At 43.8% G+C, this 21,896-nt stretch overlaps 1 protein-coding gene across 15 annotated transcripts in view; it reads left to right on the top strand.

Annotated features, from left to right (window-relative positions):
• Window positions 1-21,522, top strand: part of TRAK1 (trafficking kinesin protein 1) — a 142,273-nt gene extending 120,751 nt beyond the window's left edge. For 5 of the 15 annotated variants that reach the window (XM_081164412.1, XM_081164416.1, XM_081164415.1 and 2 more), the window contains 3 exons: window positions 2,240-2,569; window positions 10,714-10,816; window positions 18,549-21,522. In XM_081164412.1, coding sequence (XP_081020538.1) covers window positions 2,240-2,569; window positions 10,714-10,816; window positions 18,549-19,347 — 1,232 coding nt within the window. In that variant the 3' untranslated portion in view covers window positions 19,348-21,522. Of the gene's footprint in view, window positions 1-2,239; window positions 2,570-6,464; window positions 6,543-10,713; window positions 10,817-13,320; window positions 13,409-18,548 lie in introns of those variants that run through there. The other 10 variants (XM_081164405.1, XM_081164418.1, XM_081164417.1 and 7 more) reach the window with 8 other exon arrangements.
• Window positions 21,523-21,896: the final 374 nt, after the last annotated feature.

Raw genomic sequence — 21,896 nt, 5'->3', positions numbered from 1 at the left:
AGATGGTTTTCAAAGTTGCAGGAGCACACTGGAATTGTATGGCTTGTTTCATTGGGGTTTTGTTTTTGATACTAAGGTAATTTTTATCTCTTTGCCTTCTGCAGCAAAATCTGTGTATTAAAGAGCGGGTAAATGTCTCTTATTACATGGCCAATGGCTTGAGGAAGCCCAGTAAAATTCTTAAGGTTCCCCGTCTTTTGAATGGCAGATATGCATGCTATGTCCCACACTGCTTTTGAAACTTTCAAAAGACATTTGAAACACAAAGCCCAAATTTCCCCTTGGGCGCACAGAATCACCTGAGTTTATTTATTTATTTAGACCTATATAGGCATCCTTATTCTGGACAAATGCAAAAAAGTAGCAATCTTTCCCCTTCCTTCTTAAAAATCGAAATAACTAAGACTGCCACCCAACCATGATTACTTGGAAGTAAGCCACATTGACCTTGGCTGGCCTTGCTTCCATGTAAAAGTGCATAAGATTGCACTGTGAATGTATCTAAAGAAGGGCTTTGGAATCTCTGGCTCTCCAGTGTTAATGGACTTCATCTCCCATCAGTCCCAGCCAGCATGACCAGTGGTTAGTAATGATGGGAGTTGTAGTCCAACAGCATCTGGAGACTTTACCCATAGTCTAAAGTATTTAGCATTATACTGACTCAAAACAGCTGCATTTGGCTCATGTGGCCACCCTTTCATTTTTTCTAGTAATATCACCAAATTTATTATCTTTTCTGAGGCCAATTTTAGTAGAATCTGCAGAGTTTCATATAATACAGGGGTTTCAGCCTTTTCCTAATGTGAGGCTACACAGCAGTCATCTTCCCATTTTCCTTAACCAGAATTTTGGCCCCACACTAGAAATTATAATCTTAGTAGAAAATAAAGTACTTGTACTGATATTCTTTATATTGCACATTCCCCCCCCCCCCCACTCAAAATCTTTCCAATCCAAGGACAAATCTACAGGTATAGTGGAACATATTTTCTGTGCAAAAAAAAAAGTTTGTTTGGTAGTCTTGCAAGTAGAAAATGATATTATGGTGTGGATTTTTAAAAGATATTTGTAGTTGATGTACTTTGCACCATTCTGTGTAGCAGTTCCCCTTTTAGCATCTAGTGCTAAATTCTAGAACCCTCTCATAGCACACTGCTCAGCTTTTTTCACAACCCTTCAATCTTCACAAACTAATCCAGAAATACTTGATGTTCATACTTTCTATTTCCCATTATGGGTTTTAGTATGCCATTTCCCCACAAATGTTCATATTGGTTCCATTTTTATTTTGCTAGGTTATATTACTATTTATTTATTGCTGCTTTTAGGTTAAAGGCAAAAAGCCAACCACAAAATCAAGTGGCAACAAACAAACAAACAAATCAGAAAGCAAAAAAAGAACAAATTCTAGGTGTTTATTTATTTCAGGCCCAATGCATTTCAGGAAAAAATAATTCCTCAGGGGCACATTTCTAGCACAAGACACTGTAAAACACAGTCATACCTCGGGTTACAGATGCTTCAGGTTGCTCATTTTCCAGTTATGGACGCGCTGAAACCCGGAAGTACTGGAACGGGTTACTTCTGGGGTTTGGGGCTTGGCAATGCGCAGAAACACTAAATTGCGCTTTGCGTATGTGCAGAAGCGCCAAATTGCAACCCGCGCGTGCGCAGACACGGCGCTGCGGGTTGCGGGTGCTGTGGGTTGCGAACATGTCTCCCACACAGATCACGTTCGCAACCCGAGCGTTCACTGTAATCTCATAGTGACTCCTGTCCTATAGTGTTGCTTGAATCTCAGGGTTACTGCTAGAAACAGGCCCCTGTACAAGGTTTGCTCCCTAAAACTTTTGACAGATCAGGAATGCACCTTATTCCTTGCACCTGGAGTTTTTTTTTCCTTTTAGGTTATAGACCTTCATAAATAGGCGCACACACACAGTTAGCGTTAATCTTGTTGAAAATACCTGAATGACAACAGTCTCTCCTTTTGGCAAGGGTTTTTGCAAAAACCATTTCTTCACCCACTAGTATTTTTTTTATTTTCTTTTAGTAAGTACATAAGCAATACCTTAATATGCACTTTCCCATTGTTATAATTACCTTACAGAACAAGTTTGAGTTTGGGGAGTTTGAAGCAAGTGAAGATTTAATGTGGCGATGTCCTTAAGCAGCCTAGTTCACAACGGGAAATCCCCAAATATCCTGACTTTCTGCTGTTGTTTTGTTTCCCCGTAAGGTTCTGCTACTTTGCACCACTGGCAACAGCTTGCGCAGCCTCACCTTGGGGGCATCCTCGACCCACGGCCCGGGGTTGTCACTAAGGGCTTCCGGACTCTTGACCTCGACCAGGACGAAGTATACTGCCTTAACGATTTTGAAGAAGACGAGTCAGGTGACATTACATACAAGGGCCTAACTACCTCGCCGTCGATGCATCACACCGAGACCTCAGGTGAGAGGTCACAAGCGCAAGGGACTGTTTCAGACAGCGAGAATCCCCCAAGTCGCTCTCAGGCTTCCCCAGAGGAGATGCAGGAACCGGCGACTGACGATGATGAGGGGTCTGGTGAGGGAACCTCATTAAGTCCAGCACAACTGCCGTGTTTGCAGGATGTCGATTATTGGGCCATTCTCACGTCTCTCCAGAGCAGCATCCATACTGTTGCTTCATGTGTAGCTTCTGCACAATCGTGTGCTCAGGAATTAACACGAGACCGTTTCCAAAACGATTGCTTCTAACAAATCATTGATTTTGCTGTACTTAAAAAAAAAAGTGCATGGTTCATTTTTGGTTTTCTTTTTTTGATAAGAGAAGGCTGCTAAATGTGATTCAATTAAGGTCCCGAGAGAAGAGATGTTGCTGTTGCGTGTCTGCATATACATGTATCCACATGGAAGCTACAGTGTTAAAAAAAAAAACATCATTTTTTGTTGTTGTTAAGCAGGAGTTGGGTTTCAGCGCCTATATTATTTCTCCAGGTTGCTCTTGAAGTGCTGTTCATCGCAAGAGGAAGCAAACAGGACCTAGTGATTGAACACAAGCATAGTCTCATTATTTACCGTATTTTTTGCTCTAAAAGTCGCACTCCCCCCCAAAAAAATTAAGGGGAAATGTGTGTGCGTCTTATGCAGCAAATTCAGGCTCCTTGCAATGATAGCGATAGCAATAGCAACATGAAGCCTCCAAAGCGCAGAGGGAGAGCTCCCCCCACGCTCCTTGGCTTTGTGTTGCTTTCGCTGAAGCCGCCTGAAGCCCCCGGAGCACAGCAGGAACTCCCACTGCACTTCGGGGGCTTCAGGCAGCTATCCGCAAGCCTTCGGAGTGCAGCAGGAGTTCCCACTGCGCTCCGAAGGCTTGCAGATAGCCGCCTGAAGCCTGGAGAGCGAGAGGGGTCGGTGCACACCGATCCCTCTTGTTCTCCAGGCTTCGCTCCGCTGGAGAGGCGCTGCACAGTTTTCCCTCTCTGCGCAGCGCCCCTTCAGCGAAGCGGGAGGAGAAATGGAAGGGGCTCTGTTTCCCTGCCACTTCGCTGAAGGGGCGCTGAGCAGAGAGGGGGAGAATCCCCCCCCCATTCTCCCCCTCCTATGGTCCGGTGTGTCCTATAGAGCGAAAAATACGGTATGTAGGATTAGGTCCCTCCAGGTCAGTTATTCCTTAGGACTGAACTGAGGGATAGCTCAGTAGAGCATGAGACTCTTAAATCTCAGGGTTGTGTGTTTGAGCCCCACATTGGATGAAAGATTCCTACATTGCAAGGAGTTGGACTAGATGACCCTCGTCGTCCCTTCTGACTCGGCAATTCTGATTCTAACCACAGTGGTACCTCGGGTTACATATGCTTCAGGTTACATATGCTTCAGGTTATAGACTCCGCTAACCCCGAAATAGTGCTTCAGGTTAAGAACTTTGCTTCAGGATGAGAACAGAAATCATGCTCCGGCTGCACGGCAGCAGCAGGAGGCCCAATTAGCTAAAGTGGTACCTCAGGTTAAGAACAGTTTCAGGTTAAGAACGGACCTCCGGAACGAATTAAGTACTTAACCCGAGGTACCACTGTACATACAGTGGTACCCCGCAAGACGAACGCCTCGCAAGACGGAAAACCCGCTAGACGAAAGGGTTTTCCGTTTTGGAGGCGCTTCGCAAAACGAATTTCCCTATGGGCTTGCTTCGCAAGACGAAAGCCCATAGGGAAATCTCCGGGGACCTCTTTTAAATGCTAGCGGTGGGGAGCAAAGCCTTTCCCCCCCCCTCCGGCCTTCAGAAGAGGTCCAGGAAGGCTGGCGGGGCCCGAAAGGCTTTGCTCCCCAGCGCCAGCATTTTAAAAGCAGTCCGGGATAGCAGGGAAGCGCTTCCCGCTATCCCGGACGGCTTTTGAAGGCAGGAGAGATCCGCGAAGCCTGGGCGCGCTGATGTCAGCGCGCGCAGGCTTCGGCATGCCGGCAAGTCTCCGCCAGCAGCGGCAGCGCTGCCGCTGCTGGCGGAGAGGTCCGCGAAGCCTTGGCCGGACAGCTTTTGAAGGCAGGCGGGGGGAGCAAAGACTTTTGCCCCCCGCCAGCCTTCAGAAGAGGTCCAGGACCTCTTCTGAAGGCTGGCGGGGGGCAAAAGTCTTTGTCCCCCCTGCCTGCCTTCCCAGGGGCTTTTAAATCGCCCCAACAGCGGAGAAGTCCTCCGCTGTCCCGGGGCGATTTTAAAATGCTGGGGGTGGGAAGAAAAGCCCTTGTCCCCCCCCCCAGCCTTCAGAAGAGGTCGGGGGACAGACTGTCCCCGGACCTGGTCTGAAGTCGGTTTCCCTAGGAACGCATTAATTGATTTTCAATGCATTCCTATGGGAAACCTTGCATCGCAAGACGAAAAACTCGCAAGAAGAAAAAACTTGCGGAACGAATTAATTTCGTCTTGCGAGGCACCACTGTATAATGCTTTTGCACGCTGGTGGGAGCCTCAGTCTGGGTTGGAAGGTTTTTTTTAAAAAACTTTTCCTAGCATAGCTGTCCTGGCAGCACCCTCAGCTGGTATTTGACGGGGCCAATATTTAAGGAGTTTGGGTTTGGAAGGGGAAATAATTCTGTAGTGCCAAGACTGGGTTTCTCACCACTTTCCTGTCAGACCAAAACAGGAGAAGGTGCCCCCTTAAGGCACTTTGCAGGAGAACTGGTGTTGGGCAACTGAATTTTCACTTCTGTGCTGCCATGGCTCTATGCTTATAACATGAACTTTTCGTCCTGTCTGAGAAGATTGATAGTTTTAACTGTTCTGGAATAAAACAGTACTCTCACTGCCCTCCCACCAGATGTCAAAGAGAACAACAACTACCAGACTTTTAGAAGACATCTGAAGGCAGCCCTGTTTAGGGAAGCTTTTAATGTTTGATGGATTACTGTATTTTAATATTTTGTTGGAAGCTGCCCAGAGTGGCTGGGGAAGCCCAGCCAGATAGGTGGGGTATAAATATATTATTATTATTATTATTATTATTATTATTATTATTATTATTATTATTTATTAATTCACAAACCAAAATACATTTTAAATAGGGGAATATTGATGTATCTTGTTACTCAGGGAAACCCTTCAGGTCTGGAGCTTATATAATTAGCTGAAATAATAATCAAGTTGTGGCCTTAAGCCATAAAATTATTGGGTGGGCGAGTGAGAGTGTAGTTCAGTGCACAGCTCTTTTCAGAATCGAGTGCTGCTTCCACAGAATGAACATTATTTGCCCAGATATGAAATGTATATCAGAAAGTGTTTGTGTCAGTTGAAGAATATGTGTGACTGCTGCTTTTTAGTTTCCTCACACACATCGCAGAATCTGAAAGTCCCCAGTCCTTTTCATCGGCCCTTGTGTATGCTAATTCAGTTGCACTGAGCAGGTGAAGCAGGTGTCGTTTTGCACTGATTCTGCTTGCTGCAAATCCCAGCACATCAGATCTTCCCCCAAATCCTCTGCCTGCGCCTGATGACTTGAGAGGGCGTGTCTCATGACATTGTGAACTTTTAGAGTAGACGGAAGTTTGTACCTGCTTCAGATTTTGGAGCAGCACTTAAGATGACCTTTTGAGTTCTCGGCGGTTCCTAGAGAACTTGGGGTGTCTGTTCTTCTGAGTATCCTAGCCAGGGCAGAGACTCACATGCTTCTCCCTGGCTAGCGTATCTGTGTAGGCCTGTCCAGAATCTTAATACTACAAAAGTAGGTGTTTCATTCTCTTCTATGCAACAGATTTGTGACTGTTCGTTCGACCAATGTTTAGCTCTTTATTGTGCTTTGTCTTTCAAATCACAATGGCAAGACCTTATTCTCCTTGCCTGTTTTATAGCAGCTGTGTTTCTGACCTTGTAATAAGATGTGTTTTTTTGGGGACTGCATAGGATAAAACCTTTGGGTTGTCTCTTTTCTTTTTCTTTTTGAAAGACTGTTAATTTACAGGAAGCTCACTATTTCCTATTGTGTTCAAAGGACAGAGAATGCTACGGACATGTGAAAAGCTCCGCTGTTGACTGCTGGAGGATGCTGTTTTTCAAGGTTTCCCTAGTGGTATATTTGCAGGATCCGTCCTTGAGCTCTAGAAATTGATTTCCCTTTGGTTCTCAATGTTACACTCCTCTTACTGGGCTCAATTGCTACTTTTAGCAGCCTTTTCCTATCTTTCTTATTCATTCATAACAATGAGTTTTAATTTAATTTTTATCAGGGCAGTTGGAATTCTTCTAATATAATTCTACGGGAAAACAAAATTGGTGTCTTTTATAAAGTGGATCTTGCGGGGACAACAGTCTCTGCATTTCACGCCTGGAGCAATCACCTAATCTAAAACTTGCATTGCTTTGGTCTATTTTAATTTGTCATCTAGTGCTATGCTTCCTGTCTTACTTTAATTTACATCTCAAGTGTTCAGATACTTTTCTCCAATAACTTTTCCTCTCCATTTTGGTTATTTGAGATTTTCTCCAGCATATTTTAACCTTCTGCTTATTCTCCATGATACACAGAGAATCATGATTGCTAGGCCCAGTCCCTCCCTCCCTCCCTCCCTCATATATTAACTAATTTACCTTGCTTACCCTAATCCCTGAAGCATCAGCATCAGTTCTAGAGGTGATGTAGAGATTTCTTTAAAAAGACATTGTCCTGAGATCTATGTGTTAACCATTAATAGAATTCATAACACTGTGTGTGATGGGGCAAATCTTGAGTCGCTTTTCACCCACGTAGACCCCTTCACTTGTCAGGCTGTCTCACTTTCATCCAGGCAATTCCTCTCTCAGCCAGGGATGGGGAAACTCTGGCCTTCCAGGTGTTTCTGAACTACATTTCCCATCAACCCCAGCCACTGGCTAACAGTAAAGGCTGGTGGGAGTTGTAGCCAAACATCTGGAAGGCCAAAGTTTCCCCTCTCCTTCTCCAAGGCCTGCATAGCTACACATGAGTCTTCTTAGTTGTGTTGTGTGTGCATGCCTCAAGTCATACACTAAACGGTAGTGACAAGAGAAAAGGACCTTGTGCGTTTTCTCAGCCTCTCTAGAAGTTTGGAGTGGCATGTGGATGTGATGTCTCTGTTCAAAACCATGTGTCAAACCGTTGTATATGTCCTTTCACCCTAAACTATGTGTTTGGGGACGTATTAAATGTTGAGAGGAGGAGGAGGAAGATCAACAGTCACAGGAAACCTCACTGGCATGTTTTTTTGTGCATGTTTTAACACCACTAACTTACTAAGGCTTGTTTAGTGAATCAGAACCTATGTAATCATGAGATCTTTGCTGTCACAACGAAATGGGTTGTACTTCAAGGAACATTTTGGATGCACGTCCTTCGAATTTCTGAATCGCTTTGCAACAAAGGGACTTAACCATAAAGTATGTCACGTGGCAGAAGGGGGAGAATTAGCACAGCTCCAGCAGCCTAGGACACAAGGGGTGTGGAAGTGGTCTTGGTTAAAATGTGGCGGCACCCTTACGGCTTCTCTGCCACAGCCCATGCTTTCAAGATACCAAGTACTCTCCTTTTCCCCATTCCTCTCATACATATAAATTCTAAATTGCCTTAATCCTCCTTCCTCGTTTGCCATCTTCTATTCACGTGGCTGTGTTGAATACATATTTGCTTCCCTATTCTCAAATTCTATTCCCATTTTTTTCTTGCATTTGTCCTGCATACTATAAAGACACACACAGGCATGCACATAGCCCTATACAGCATGGTGTGTGTGTAAATCCCCCCCCCAGGACTTTAGACGCTCACCCTTAAGCAGATTCCCAGTAATTAAAATTAAAATTACACATTTAAAGTCCTGGGAAAATAGAGATTTTTGTTTGTTTTTGCCTGATTTTGAAATTACATCAAAGTAGGTGTTGGATGAGTTGGATGACCCTCCCTGGGGAGAGAGAGCATTCATTCCATAATTAAGATGCCACCACCAAGAAGGTCTTGCCCAGTAGCCACTTTGCCCCCACTCAGATGACAGGGAACCCCCCAAAAAGACCCTCTGTTGAGGATTTTGGTTTATAGACAGGCACATGTGGAGACAAACAGTTCCTCGAGCGTCCTGATCCCGAGTCATGCGCAGGTTTGTTTAAAGGCCAAAAAGCGCTCTTTGGATGGAGCCTGGATTCAAAGCAATATGTCACAGGGGGTGACATAACTGTAATGTTCAGTCCGCCTAACAGCCTTGCACCTGTATTTTGGATTTAATTGCAGTTTCCTAACCATCTTTAAAGGCAGCCCCACAAAAAAATGCACTGCTGTAGTCTAATCTACAGGGAGCATGAATTACTGAGGCCAGGGTGTATTTGCCCAGGGGAGTTGACACCTGACACCCCAGCCTATATTCTGAGGCATGCAATGTAGGAAATAGACCCCTGGAAGATGATATAAACTGCTCCTCCACATGGTGAGCCCTTAAGACTTGCAGCTTTCTTTACATCAGCATTCTTCAACCTGCGGTTCTTTGGATTTTGTTGGAACTGCAGCTCCCATCTTCACTGACCATTGGTGGGGATGGTGAGAGTTTTGTCCCGCCACACCTTGAGACCCAAGTTGAAAAAAGGCTACATTGCATTCGTTATGCGCGAGGCTGATGTAGAGCATCGATCCCAAAAAGCGCTCCTTCCATTCACAGAGAAAATTGGACCCGCCAGAGGCTTCCACAAATTGGGGTGGGGGATTTTTTCTCCAGCTCCCTCTGTAGTCCCCTACACCATTTCCCATACTGAAGGTCTACCCATCTTCTGAATAAGATTTTTTGCAGGATCTGTTGACCGCAGGATATCCCATTCCGTGCATGGAACTTTACTCCTGGAACTCTGGATCCAGCAGAATATCTGTTTAGATTGGATAGTAAAGAACTACACAGTGCTTGCCTCGCTCTCTCACACATCTTTCTAGGCTTGACAAAATACAAAGGCATGTTTTTACAATGTATTTTAAGAATACGCATTGTGTTAAAATGTGGACAGGGGTTAAGAGAATCTTAAACAGTGTGACATACTTCATGGCTAGTTCCAGTTTGTGTTCTACAGATGCACTCTACAGCAATTTCTAAACACAAATTAAGGACGCCTTAAATAAACTAAAAATATTGTTATGATCTAGGGTGCCGGCAACTGTGTCTTGCTGCAGCACTGTAAAATTATGGCAAATATATTTCCCTTTCTGCTTAACATATGGCAATATTTTTATGAATGAATATGACATAATTGCTATCTTGTGCAGCTGCAGATGGTTCTGTCTTTGATGGGGGAGGAGGGGGAAAGGCAAGGAAATGTCGCAGATGGACAGTAGTGGTTCCAAAATGGTTACACCGGTCTCCGGGCACAAAAAGAAACACACATGTGTTCTGTTATGTACATATTTTAATGCACATAATATTTACTACTGCCTCTCTACTGGAATCCATTACTGAAACGAAAGATGACGGGATACTTTTGCCCGGATCAATATGGGGGAAGTTGAAATGCGTAATCACTCCGGGCTTTGCTGATTTCTTTCACACGCCACAAAGGTCTTGTCTATCGGCTGGACTTGTTTAAATCTCCTACCGGCGGTGCCTCTTCAGAAAAGGCAAATGTGGAAATGGATATTGAGACCAATTCTTAAAGTTACGGTCGCGGCATGGTTACCACTCCTGCCGTGGCTCCTCTGCCAGCAACTTTGGCAATGTTAGAACAACTAAATCAGTGGGGGAAAGTTGGCAATGTGATTACTGGGGGAAATGGCGGCATATTAAGTAACCACATCACTAGCCCCTCTCAAATGATCTTGCTGTTCAATAATAATAATAATAATAACTTTATAATTTATAATTTATATTTATAAATATTTATACCCCACCCACGAGGCTGGGTTAATGATAAGCCACCACGAGAGAGGAGCTACCATGCCACTCAGCTGGTCTGTGAGCACATTAGTTACTTAAACTTGCTAGGAGAACTGGGCTTCCTAATCCTTCAGGCATCAGAGCCTGTTTTTGAGCCCTAAAGAATACAAGAACCGAAAAGGTGTTAGCTCTGATGATGAACTCTCCTCCTGGAGAGTTTTGTGTTAAAGAAAGTGAATAAAATCCGACACCTGCTGTATTTCACCTTCCCTGCATCGATCCCACGAGAAGTATCGCATCGCTTGTCCATCTGTTTGAGTGCACAGAGCTTTTCTTTTCTCCCCCCTTTTATATATAAATGCAAAGAATGTTCTATTCTTTTTGATGTAGTACATCATCCTGGGAAGTGCATGTCACAAACCAACTCCACCTTCACCTTCACCACCTGCCGCATTCTGCACCCTTCCGATGAGCTCACACGAGTCACTCCAAGGTAAGGGCTTCCAGAGAGCAGTCGTGCTCCCTGGGGAAGGGGAGTGCCTTAGCCTAGAAGGCAAGGGGATTTGGAGAGATGCATATATTTCAAGGTCCGGCACCTTCTAAACTTCCCATCAGATCACATCATCAGCTTGCCTTAAATATAAATGGTAAAGGTAAAGGGACCTCTGACCATTAGGTCCAGTCGTGGCCGACTCTGGGGTTGCGGCGCTCATCTCGCTTTATTGGCTGAGGGAGCCGGCGTTTGTCCGCAGACAGCTTCTGGGTCATGTGGCCAGCATGACTAAGCCGCTTCTGGCGAACCAGAGCAGCGCACGGAAATGCCGTTTACCTTCCCGCCGGAGCGGTACCTATTTATCTACTTGCACTTTGATGTGCTTTTGAACTGCTAGGTTGGCAGGAGCTGGCACTGAACAATGGGAGCTCACCCTGTCATGGGGATTCGAACCGCCAACGTTCTGATCAGCAAGTCGTAGGCTCATGGCACTTATTTTTCCAGAATCATCCGAGAAATCTAGCATGTCTCCCAAGCTGATTGAAGCTCCTGTGGAGAGTAATAATGCCAATGTCCATGGAAGGAGGACACGATGAAATTAATGTCACTTTGTGCCTCAGAGTCTTTAATAAAGCCAGTGGCTTTACAGTCAAAAAAAGATAACAGTAGTCAAGTCTTCAAATAGTTGAAACTATGCTGGTACCTCAGTTCTTGAACATAATCCATTCCGGAAGCCTGTTCGGCTCCCGAAACATTCAAAAACCAAGGCAAAGCTTCCGATTGGTTGCAAGAGTTTCTTGCGCTCAGCAGGAGCCACATCACACTTTTGGGTTCCGAAAAACATTCGAAAACGGAAGCATTTACTTCTGGGTTTTTGGCGTTCGAGAACCGAAACGTATGTCAATGGAGGCGTTTGGGAACTGAGGTACCACTGTAGATTAGTGTGGCAAAATTGGCATCATCTACGAATCTGAGGAGAGGGATTCCTAACAGTAAGAATTAGCCAGGTGTGAAGTTTTGTTGTTGTTTTTTAAGTACTACAGTTGTCTGTTAAATGTAATTGCACACTAAAGTCCCTCAAGTTCCTAAAAATAGATATGTCCAAGGGTTTGAAATGAGTTATCATTATCAAAAACTCATGTAATAACAATAGACAGTTGTCCACACAGTTCTTTTGTAGCAGTTTAAATGGCACCACGATACAAGGTAAAATTAAAGAGTTAATAAATTGATAGATTTTTCTAATCCAAAGTCCCATGGAGACCTGGAATAGAGCCTTCTGAAAGAAAGCATGGCCGGCTGGCTCCACGTTACAAAATGTTGTCAAGCCTTGCTTCATGCAAAAATAAGGCTGGTCTTTTGAATGCCTTAACGAAGAAATTGAAGAAATATTAACACACACCATGATGAAACCCGCCACTGCCCCACTTTACGAGGGGCACCTGTCCTAACAAGTCAGAGGATAGGATGTTAACTCCTTCACATGGACTGTCTTCAGTTTCTGGAATTCCTGCTCTGCCTCACCCTTTTCTTTCCCCAGCCCGCATAAATTTTGCCATTGATCCCATGCTGTGAGGTGCTGCAAAAAGCTACAGAGATAGCTGCAATTCCCTCTCCATCTTCCCTATTGAACTTCTGGCGGAAATCTCTATTGCTTAAGATGTGAATTTTTATTGTGACATTAATTTCATTGCAAAGCGCACTTGCTACTTCCCTTAGCTTACCCTGAAATCTATACTTTGCTCTCTCTGATGGCCAGGGTGGTGTGGGGGTTGTCTCTTTTATTTACTGTATTGGCCTAAATATAAGCCGCACCCAAATATAAGCAGCACCTTTAAAATTCAAGGAGAGGGGAACAATACTGGAATATAAGCCGCTCCCTTAAAATTCTGCAGGCACTCACACCCATTCCGTTTTACCATAGGTCTGTTTCACCAGCGGTATCGTAAAAGCCAATTTTTGTAAGGTTGCGAATTTAAGCAGCACTTTTAACTTTTCGTGGTCGGAATTGGGGGAGGGAGTAAAGGTAAAGGGACCCCTGACCGTTTGGTCCAATCGTGGCCGACTCTGGGGTTGCGGCGCTCATCTCGCTTTACTGGCCGAGGGAACCGGCGTACAGCTTCCGGGTTATGTGGCCAGCATGACTAAGCCGCTTCTGGCGAACCACAGCAGCGCATGGAAACGCCGTTTACCTTCCCGCTGGGGTGGTACCTATTTATCTACTTGCACTTTGATGTGCTTTTGAACTGCTAGGTTGGCAGGAGCAGGGACCGAGCAACAGGAGCTCACCCCGTCATGGGGATTCGAACCGCCGACCTTCTGATCGGCAAGCCCTAGGCTCTGTGGTTTAACCCACAGCGCCTCCCGGGGCGGGGGAGAGTGAGGCTTATATTCAGGCCAATATGGTACTTTGGCATTCACTGTGGATTCAGAACGAAAGTGCTACCAATGCAAGGGGATGGAGTAGTGGAGCTCCTTAAACTCTGAATGATGCTTCTTCACAGGTCATGTGAGGAAGACGATGAGACTGCTTTATGTCACCTTGTGCTGAGAGGAGATGTAGGGCACACAATATGACCAGCGTGACAGGGGGTGAGCAGCGCTGCCAGCAGCCTCCGTGCTGGCAGAGTCCTGTAGAAGGAATGTTAGTGTTTTATGGCACCAGCTAACTCAAAGACTTCTGCTCAGTCCCACCTCCCTCTTACCATTCTAACCTAACATCCTAACACAAGGTGGCATTCTAACCAAAACACTATAAGTTCCATATAGTGAAGTGCTGGTCTTAACACTGATTTGAAAGCACAGTTACTCTCTTTTTTTGATCTTTGTTTTCAGGACACATTTTGAATACTCTGCCTTCCTCCCTCTAACAAGGCCCTGCTTTTGTTAGCATAGGGATGATTACCAATTTTGGAAACATCTGGCACCCTCCCTTGTCATTGCCTTGTTGGTCGACTTTAGCGTAGGGACGCTTGTTATAATAATAATAATAATAATAATAATAATAATAATAATAATAATAATAGCAGCAATAAAATATTAAACATTAAAAACTTCCCTAAACATGGCTGCCTTCAGATGTCTCCTAAAAGTCAGATAGTTGTTTATTTCCTTGACATCTGATGGGAGGGTGTTCAACAAGGTGGGTGCCACCACCAAGAAGGCCCTCTGCCTGGTTCCTTGTTGCTTCACGTCTTGCAGTGAGGGAACCGTCAGAAGGCCCTCAGAGCTGGACCTCAGTGTCCAGGCTGAACGATGGGGGTGGAGACGCTCCTTCAGGTATACCTGGCCGAGGCCATTTAGGGCTTTAAAGGTCAGCACCAACACTTTGAATTGTGCTTGGAAACGTACTGGGAGCCAATGTAGGTCTTTCAGGACCAGTGTTATATGGTCTCTGAAATGTACCTTTTGTTGTTTGTGCTGCAACCTCAGCTTATTTGATGCTGTGGAGGAGAATGCAGGTAGATATTCCAGGGCCTGGTCCCAAGGAGTTTGCAGTTGAAAGTAGTTAGCGATGTATCTTGGGGAGTGTGGTGATTGAAAGAAGTACAGGAAATAAAAAATGTGTTAAGGCTATATAAATATTTACTGGGAGGGAATGTTTATGCACCTGCCTTAAAATTAAGCCTTTGCTAAATCTGATATGTTTGGTAGCTCCTGCTCCAGGTCTTGAGCGCTAGTGAATCTGACATAAATGCCCCTTGCACAGGCAATATGGGTATAGTACCCTACTCTTAAGTAGGCATTCTTAAAGATTTTGAGAACAGGCTACTCTTGGCAAAGGTTAGAGAGGGTAAGATTCAGTGCAGATGCCCAGCAACTCTTATGGAGGTATCAAAATGAACTTCTTTCCCAAGTTTATTTTACAAGCCATTCCCAGCACCTAATTAGCACGTATATTGCTTGATCAGGAAGACTAATCCATAAATCCATTTTGGGGTAGAAAAGACAAGGGTAAAGGCTGCAGCCACTTACAGATACTAAACAGAAAAGGACCTTTTTTATCCCCGATTTGATGTGATACTCCCTTTTAAATTAGTCTAACTATTTTTATTCATGAAACAAAGTAAATCAGGATTTCCTGGAATATTAGAACACAGTCAGCTCTCTTTTGTGAATCTTATACAGCATCACATGCCCAAGAGTTTTTGCAAGTTACTTATTTGAAAATAGAATGGGATGGTTATCTCCAGGCTCCTTAGTGACTCACTTGGGTTCTGTTGCTTCCTCCTATATGCAAAAGAAACTGCCTGCTCCTTCCGAGTGTGGGATTATGTGGAAGCTATCATGTTTTCCTTCCAGTAACTGCTGCAGAACTGCTCCAGTCTGCCTGCCAGCCCTAGCCTAGGACTAATATCAAGGAGTATTTTAAGCCTGGAATGAGTGAGAATGGACCAGCTTCTCCGTTAGCACTAGAGCTTGTAAGCAGATTTTGTTAAACAAAGGACTGATTCGAGAGCCGCAAGAAAAGCAGGCGGCCACCTATAAGTCGCTAAACCTAGGGCAAGATCATAGGCAATGTCTATAAAAAGAAACATTTGTGTGCGCACACATGCTCACTGTTGCACGCACATGTTTGTATTTTTCATGTGCAATGCTTTCACATGTGACAAAACGTTTCCCCAGGGCTGCAGCAGTTTGCAGTGACTTGTAGTGACATTCACTTGTTGAGAGCACCTAGCACAGGCATAGGCAACCTTCGGCCCTCCAGATGTTTTGGACTACAATTCCCATCATCCCTGATCACTGTTCCTGTTAGCTAGGGATCATGGGAGTTGTAGGCCAAAACATCTGGAGGGCCGAAGGTTGCCTATGCCTGACCTAGCACAAAGGAATGTTGGTTTCCTGTTCACCTGAGGGGGAAATGTAATATTTTCTGCCACTTTTCCCCTGTATGTGTACGATATGGTGGTGACATGAGTTAATTCCACCCCAGCTGCCATGTCAAACAAGCCATGTGGATAATTGTCCCTTAGCGCTCTTAACCAAGTTGGTTGGCTGTTATCAAACAACTGGAATTACAGCTGCACTCCACAAGAGGGGATATTTGCTATGCAGCAGGGAGCACGCTGCTGTGATGACTAAGTTCTGTGTACTCTGAAGTTCTGTGTACTCTCTTTGGCTTCTCCCGAGGCCGCTTCTCATGACATTATTATTATTATTATTATTATTATTATTATTATTATTATTATTATTATTTATTATTATTATTAGGGAGGGAAGAATACACATAGGTGCATATGTTGAACTGGCTTCATGAGTTGTTCGACACACAGCCCAATCAACGTGACTTTTTGGGATATGTCGCCATGTATCACATGCAGTGATAAGAATGTGTCCCTGAATGTTCATAAAGTGTGCTTTAACAACACCATAATTTCAGTAATGGCCCCATAGAAGAAGAAGAAGAAGAAGAAGAAGAAGAGTTTGGATTTGATATCCCGCCTTTCACTCCCCTTCAGGAGTCTCAAAGCGGCTAACATTCTCCTTTCCCTTCCTCCCCCACAACAAACACTCTGTGAGGTGAGTGGGGCTGAGAGACTTCACAGAAGTGTGACTGGCCCAAGGTCACCCAGCAGCTGCATGTGGAGGAGCGGAGACGCGAACCCGGTTACCCAGATTACGTGACTACCACTCTTAACCACTACACCACACTGGCTCTCAGCCGGTGCACGGGATTACACCTCAAATAAATGTTCTTTTAGCTCCCTCACAAGCCTCCCACACCAGTTTTCAATGGCAGAATTATAGCAGGGTAGAATTATTACCTTTTTTTTACAAGACCCTCTTTAACCCATGCCGAAACAGCAGCTGTGTGAGCGGACCCCACGGCAATCTGCTCACACTAGTCTTATAGCTCCCCAAATGAATTCTCACCAATATACTTTGTATCAACAGAGTGTACTGCTTTCTTTTTTAAAGCCCCCCCCCCATTTTATATTTGCTCCAAACTGACACTGAGTCAGTGGGAATACAGCTATTTATTTCAGTGGCAATTTTGTTTTGTAGCAAGTATTCATGGCAGAGATTTACGTAGTGGGATTTGTGAGCGTCATAATTCGTGCTCTTCTGCTCAGTTTCTCTTCCCATCACTGTAATCAGAATGTCTTGATAATGGAAACCTCATTAAATCTGCCCTTGTTAGAGGAAGAAGCAGCTATTGTAACTTGCAAAAATTGACCAAGCGTCTAGGTAAAGCCGCATGCATTTTTAGTGTGCATATTGCTTGCTCTGCATCATTTCATGGGAATGGCGTTTGATGGCTATTTTCTGACCTGTTGTTCAGAGTTTACCTGGTAGGATCAGAAGGTAGAATAAAATAAAACAACTAATCAGCAGTTGATCAAACAATTGCATGGTGTGTGTGAGAAGCTGTGAGCTCGCAGTCTCCCCCAATAATAACCAGACCTCTTTTAGGTGGGTAGGAGCAAAAAAAATGTAAGCATTGGTCTCTGTACACATACTTGCTTAGTTGTGGGGTTTCCTTTCTGCTGTGTGTTAAATGGAAATAAGCTGGTGAAAGAAATTGATCTAATGTTGCTGCCCCATTGTGCATAGAGAACAAAAAGCCACAAGACTAAGGTAGCTTTTGTACATGATCACATTGTCTGGAGTTTCCCCCCGTTTCCTCAACCATAATGTTGCCAATTTGCATAATCTAGAATGTGCATTTGGTTTTATAAGAATTTTCCAAATTTAATATCATCCGGAAAGGTGCACAGTAGACTAGGGGTTAGACCAGGGTTTCCCAAACTTGGGTCATTTTGGACTACAATTCCCATCATCCCTGACCACTGGTCCTGCTAACTAGGGATGATGGGAGTTGTAGTCCAAAAACAGCTGGAGACCCAAGTTTGGGAAACCTTGTTTTAGATTCACAAGTATGTGGACTGTTCGCAGGAAGCTTGCATTTCATAACATCTGCTATAAAATAGTGAATATATTCCTTCCACCCTCTTTTTTATTATTTAACAAAACTAATGTACCTCTTGCTTGTAATTGGAGAATCTAAGTAGTTTACAAAAAATAAAACAAACATTAAAATTTTCAGAAGGAGGGAGTTTAAGACAGGCATTCCTTTTTCACAGCTAGTGATAAAGCATAACTGTTTGGAATATGTTCTGTCTGTGTAGCTCCCTTAAGTTCTGTTGGTACACTTAGAAACAGCTGCAATCCTATTATTAGATTGTTAACCGAAGCATTTACTTCTGGGTTTATGGCATTCAAAAACCGAAACATTTGTCAACGGAGATGTTCAAAAACCGAGGTACCACTGTACAGTCGTCCCTTGGTTTTCGAACAGCTTATTTCTTGAATGTTTTGGCTCCCGAATGCCGCAAATGCCCAAATGTCAGTTTTCCGGTTTGCGAACTATTTTTGGAAACAGAATGTCCAATGGGGCTTCCACTGCTTCCGATTGGCTGCAGGATCTTCCTGCAGCCAATCAGAAGGCGTGCTTTGGTTTTCGAACGTTTTGTAAGTTGAACGGATTTCCAGAACGGATTCCGTTCGACTTCCAAGGTGCGACTGTACTCAAATCATTCCTGAGAATGGTGGTTGAGAACTATTTTTCCTGCTACCTTGTCTCTCTAGCTGACCTTTAATAATCTGAGGCAATTGAATCGGTACCAATTACGTTTTTATATGTGGGTTTATCAAGTGGTGGCAGTTTGAAAGTCAGTATTCCGATGGAGACGCTGACTTGTTTTTCTGTTTCTCTTCCCCCTGCCAGCCTTAACGCAGCACCTACTCCAGCTTGTAGCAGCGTTGGCAATTTGAAAGGCACCCCGGTGGCCACGCCGTGCACCCCACGGCGCCTGAGTTTGGTCGAATCCTTCACCAACCTCCGGGAGTCCACCACCACCATGAGCACTTCCTTGGGTCTGGTGTGGCTACTCAAAGAGCGTGGGATATCAGCGGCAGTGTATAACCCGCAGAGCTGGGACCGCGCCGGCAGGAGTTCCCTCCTGAGCACCTACGCTCCCAGAATGGCCGTCATTCCTTCCACTCCCCCCAACTCGCCTATGCAGACGCCTTCTTCCTCCCCGCCGTCTTTTGAGTTCAAATGCACCAGCCCCCCGTACGACAACTTCTTGGCTTCCAAGCCGGCCAGTTCCATTCTGAAGGAGGTGCGGGAGAAAAAGAACATCCGCAGCAGCGAGAGCCAAACGGACGTGTCTGTCTCGAACCTCAACCTCGTGGACAAAGTGAAAAAGTTTGGGATTGCCAAAGCGGTGAGCTCGGGGCAGCCGCAAGCCCCTGCGTTGGCGGACATGCAAGGACCTCTTCTCCCTGGGGCACAAAGGCCAATGAAGGCCTTTGCTCCTGGGAGCCTGGTACCAGAAGACCTGGCCTTGGGCGGTCCTTCTGTAACAAGTGCCATTGGGGGTCTTCAGCTGAACAGCGGCATTAGGAGAAACCGAAGTTTTCCAACGATGGTGGGTTCCAGCATGCAGATGAAAGCGCCATCGTCTTTTACTCCTGGCCTATTGATGGGAGCAAAGCTCCCTAAGCAAACCAGCTTACGGTGAATGGCTTAAGATGCGGTCGAACTTGTAAAGGAGACAACGAAAGCGCTCCTTCTTCAGACATTTTTTTTTAAAAAAGAAACAACAACAGATTTTTCTTCTTCCATTTACCATTGAGTTTGACAAATCAACTTTGTGCCTAATGGGGGTGGGGTGGGGGGGGAAGTGTGTAAACTTTGTACAGGATGTAAATATGTACCAGATGTATTATAAGTGAATCATGACACTGTTTTGACAATTTAACATGCTAACCTTTTGGAAAGGGTGTTTTTTGTTTTTCTTTGCACTGAAAAAAAAAGAGCAATCCTTGGATAGAAAAAATAAAAATAAAGAATTCTTAGTTAGCCTAGCTTGATATTGGAACTAGCCTCATCTAGCAAGGGTTACAGATCATGCTTTCCAAACTGTGGGATATCAGCACACATAGTAACTCCTATAAACACAAGAAATTTTTGTAGTTCATCAAAGCAAGTAGATTAGCATCTTGAACATCTTATTCTGCCTTTATGGATGAGAGGGGGAATATTCAAAGGATCTTTTTTCTTACAAAATAAACTTGAAGTAATAATGTGTTGAGAGTGACTGCTAAGTCTGCTAGGTGCCAGGAAGAAAACACACCTCTACTGCTGCTGTTTCATGTCCTGTGTTAATATTATTTTCAATGCTGCACTGGAATGTGGAAGGAAAAGTGCTTTAAGTAGTGTTTTGTTGCAGACACTGAAAATACACACCTCTCAGAAACAAAACAAAATCTTGTATCGTGCTTTCATGAGGAGCCAAAGTCACTGAAAGAGTTGATTGTAGGTATGTTTAAAAGCCTAAATTTAAACAAATGTAGTACAGTATTGCCAAAAGATGTGTCCTTAAGAGAATAATTTCAAAAATAGCTTAGTAAGAGTGGTACAAGTGAAGGATAAATATTTTCATCTATTCTTTACCTCCAGATTTTGAGGTATTTAAAATGACCCAGTGGATCACTTCATAAACAGAGTTAGACCATTGCTATTTTAAGTGACGTTATAATTGTCTTTCATACATATCTGTTTCCATCCAATCCATGTGATAGAGCTACTAGCAAATGGTTTTACATCTTCTGCCCTAATACCTTTTGGAAATCTTCAGTATTTGGACTTTTCTTCCCCCAAAGACTTTTCTAATTGTAAGGCTAATTCATTATTTAGTATTACATATTTTTTTAATGGTTTGTTCACACAAATCAGGATCAGACTGGTTTATGATCCTGGCTTGTTCACTAACCATAATGATAAACTAATGAAAGAGTTTCCCTAACTTTGGACTTCACAGGGAGCTCTGGTTAGTTTGAAAGTGGAAGCAGATGTTTGTGACCTTGAGGCTGCATCCAAGGTTCATTCATGTAACGCTAAATCATAATTTAGCGCTGTAGCATTGTGTCCAAAATGACCCAGTACGTAGAAACTTGAAACAACATCTGGAAAGAACTGAAAACAAACGAGGGGCACAAGGCACCATTAAGTTCTTCTGCCAAGAAGATGGCAGCTTGGCCAACGCATTCTTGTGCAACTTCCATTGGGTTTTTTTTTTTTGGGGGGGGGACTTATTCAACAGAACTTCCTGTCCCAGGTCAGGTTTATTTTTGAGCTTATGTTTTGAAGCAGTTGGTGTGCCTAGTTGTGTGGGTGGCTTGTTCTTGACTTGATTTAAAACCAAACCCACTTTATTTATTTATTGCCAGTACCTCACTACATACCGTGCATTGCCGTTGTGCCAGACTGTTACTAAATCATTAGCACTGATAAATATTTGCAGTAGTGGAACTGTGCGGTTGTCGTTTTTTATGAGCGACAGATGAGCCCGGTTATCTGTTATTAGCTAGTTGCAATTCTGCTATGAATATTGAGAATGTCAGAGGACAGCAAGGGAGGGGATCATTAGCGAGTGCATGGGCTTCTAGATTTCTATTTATTCTACCGACATTTTAGCACTTCCTCATTGCCTCTACTTGCTGTTTGTCTGTGTGCACTTAATTGCAATTTGCAAGAACATAACTTAAATCTTTTTATCTGAATGTATCTTAAGACAACCAATAAATTAACAATTTTGAATAGGTGAAAAAAAATAAATCACGAATGTATGAGGACCTTTTCGTGTACCAAGAGACCATGAGCTCATTTGTGGAATAAAATGGTAAAAACCCAACGATGAAGTTGAAAGTATTATTATTTACTCTTTTTAAATAAGAGAAGGTGTCTAACCACTGGAAAATCAGGTCACAAGGCATTGAAGAATTACACTTCTGTTTTATTCACAATAGAATATCAATAAACCAATAAAGGTGTCTAACCACTGGAAAATCAGGTCACAAGGCATTGAAGAATTACATTTCTATTTTATTCACAATTGAATAAACCAATAAAGGTTATATTGTGGATTATTTTCTGGATTTGTGTTTCCTGCATTCCCCCCTGTTTCTGTCTTCCAATACTTGTTATTTCGGTTGTGAAATGGGATGCCAGATTCCAAATAATTTTTTGTCTGGGAAGCAGAGCAGAATGCAGTGACCTGTCACCTGA

The sequence above is a fragment of the Podarcis bocagei genome (assembly GCF_964188305.1).
Source record: "Podarcis bocagei genome assembly, chromosome: 12".
In the NCBI taxonomy this organism is placed as follows: Eukaryota; Metazoa; Chordata; class Lepidosauria; order Squamata; family Lacertidae; genus Podarcis; species Podarcis bocagei.
This window is presented reverse-complemented; position numbering and strand designations above follow the sequence as displayed.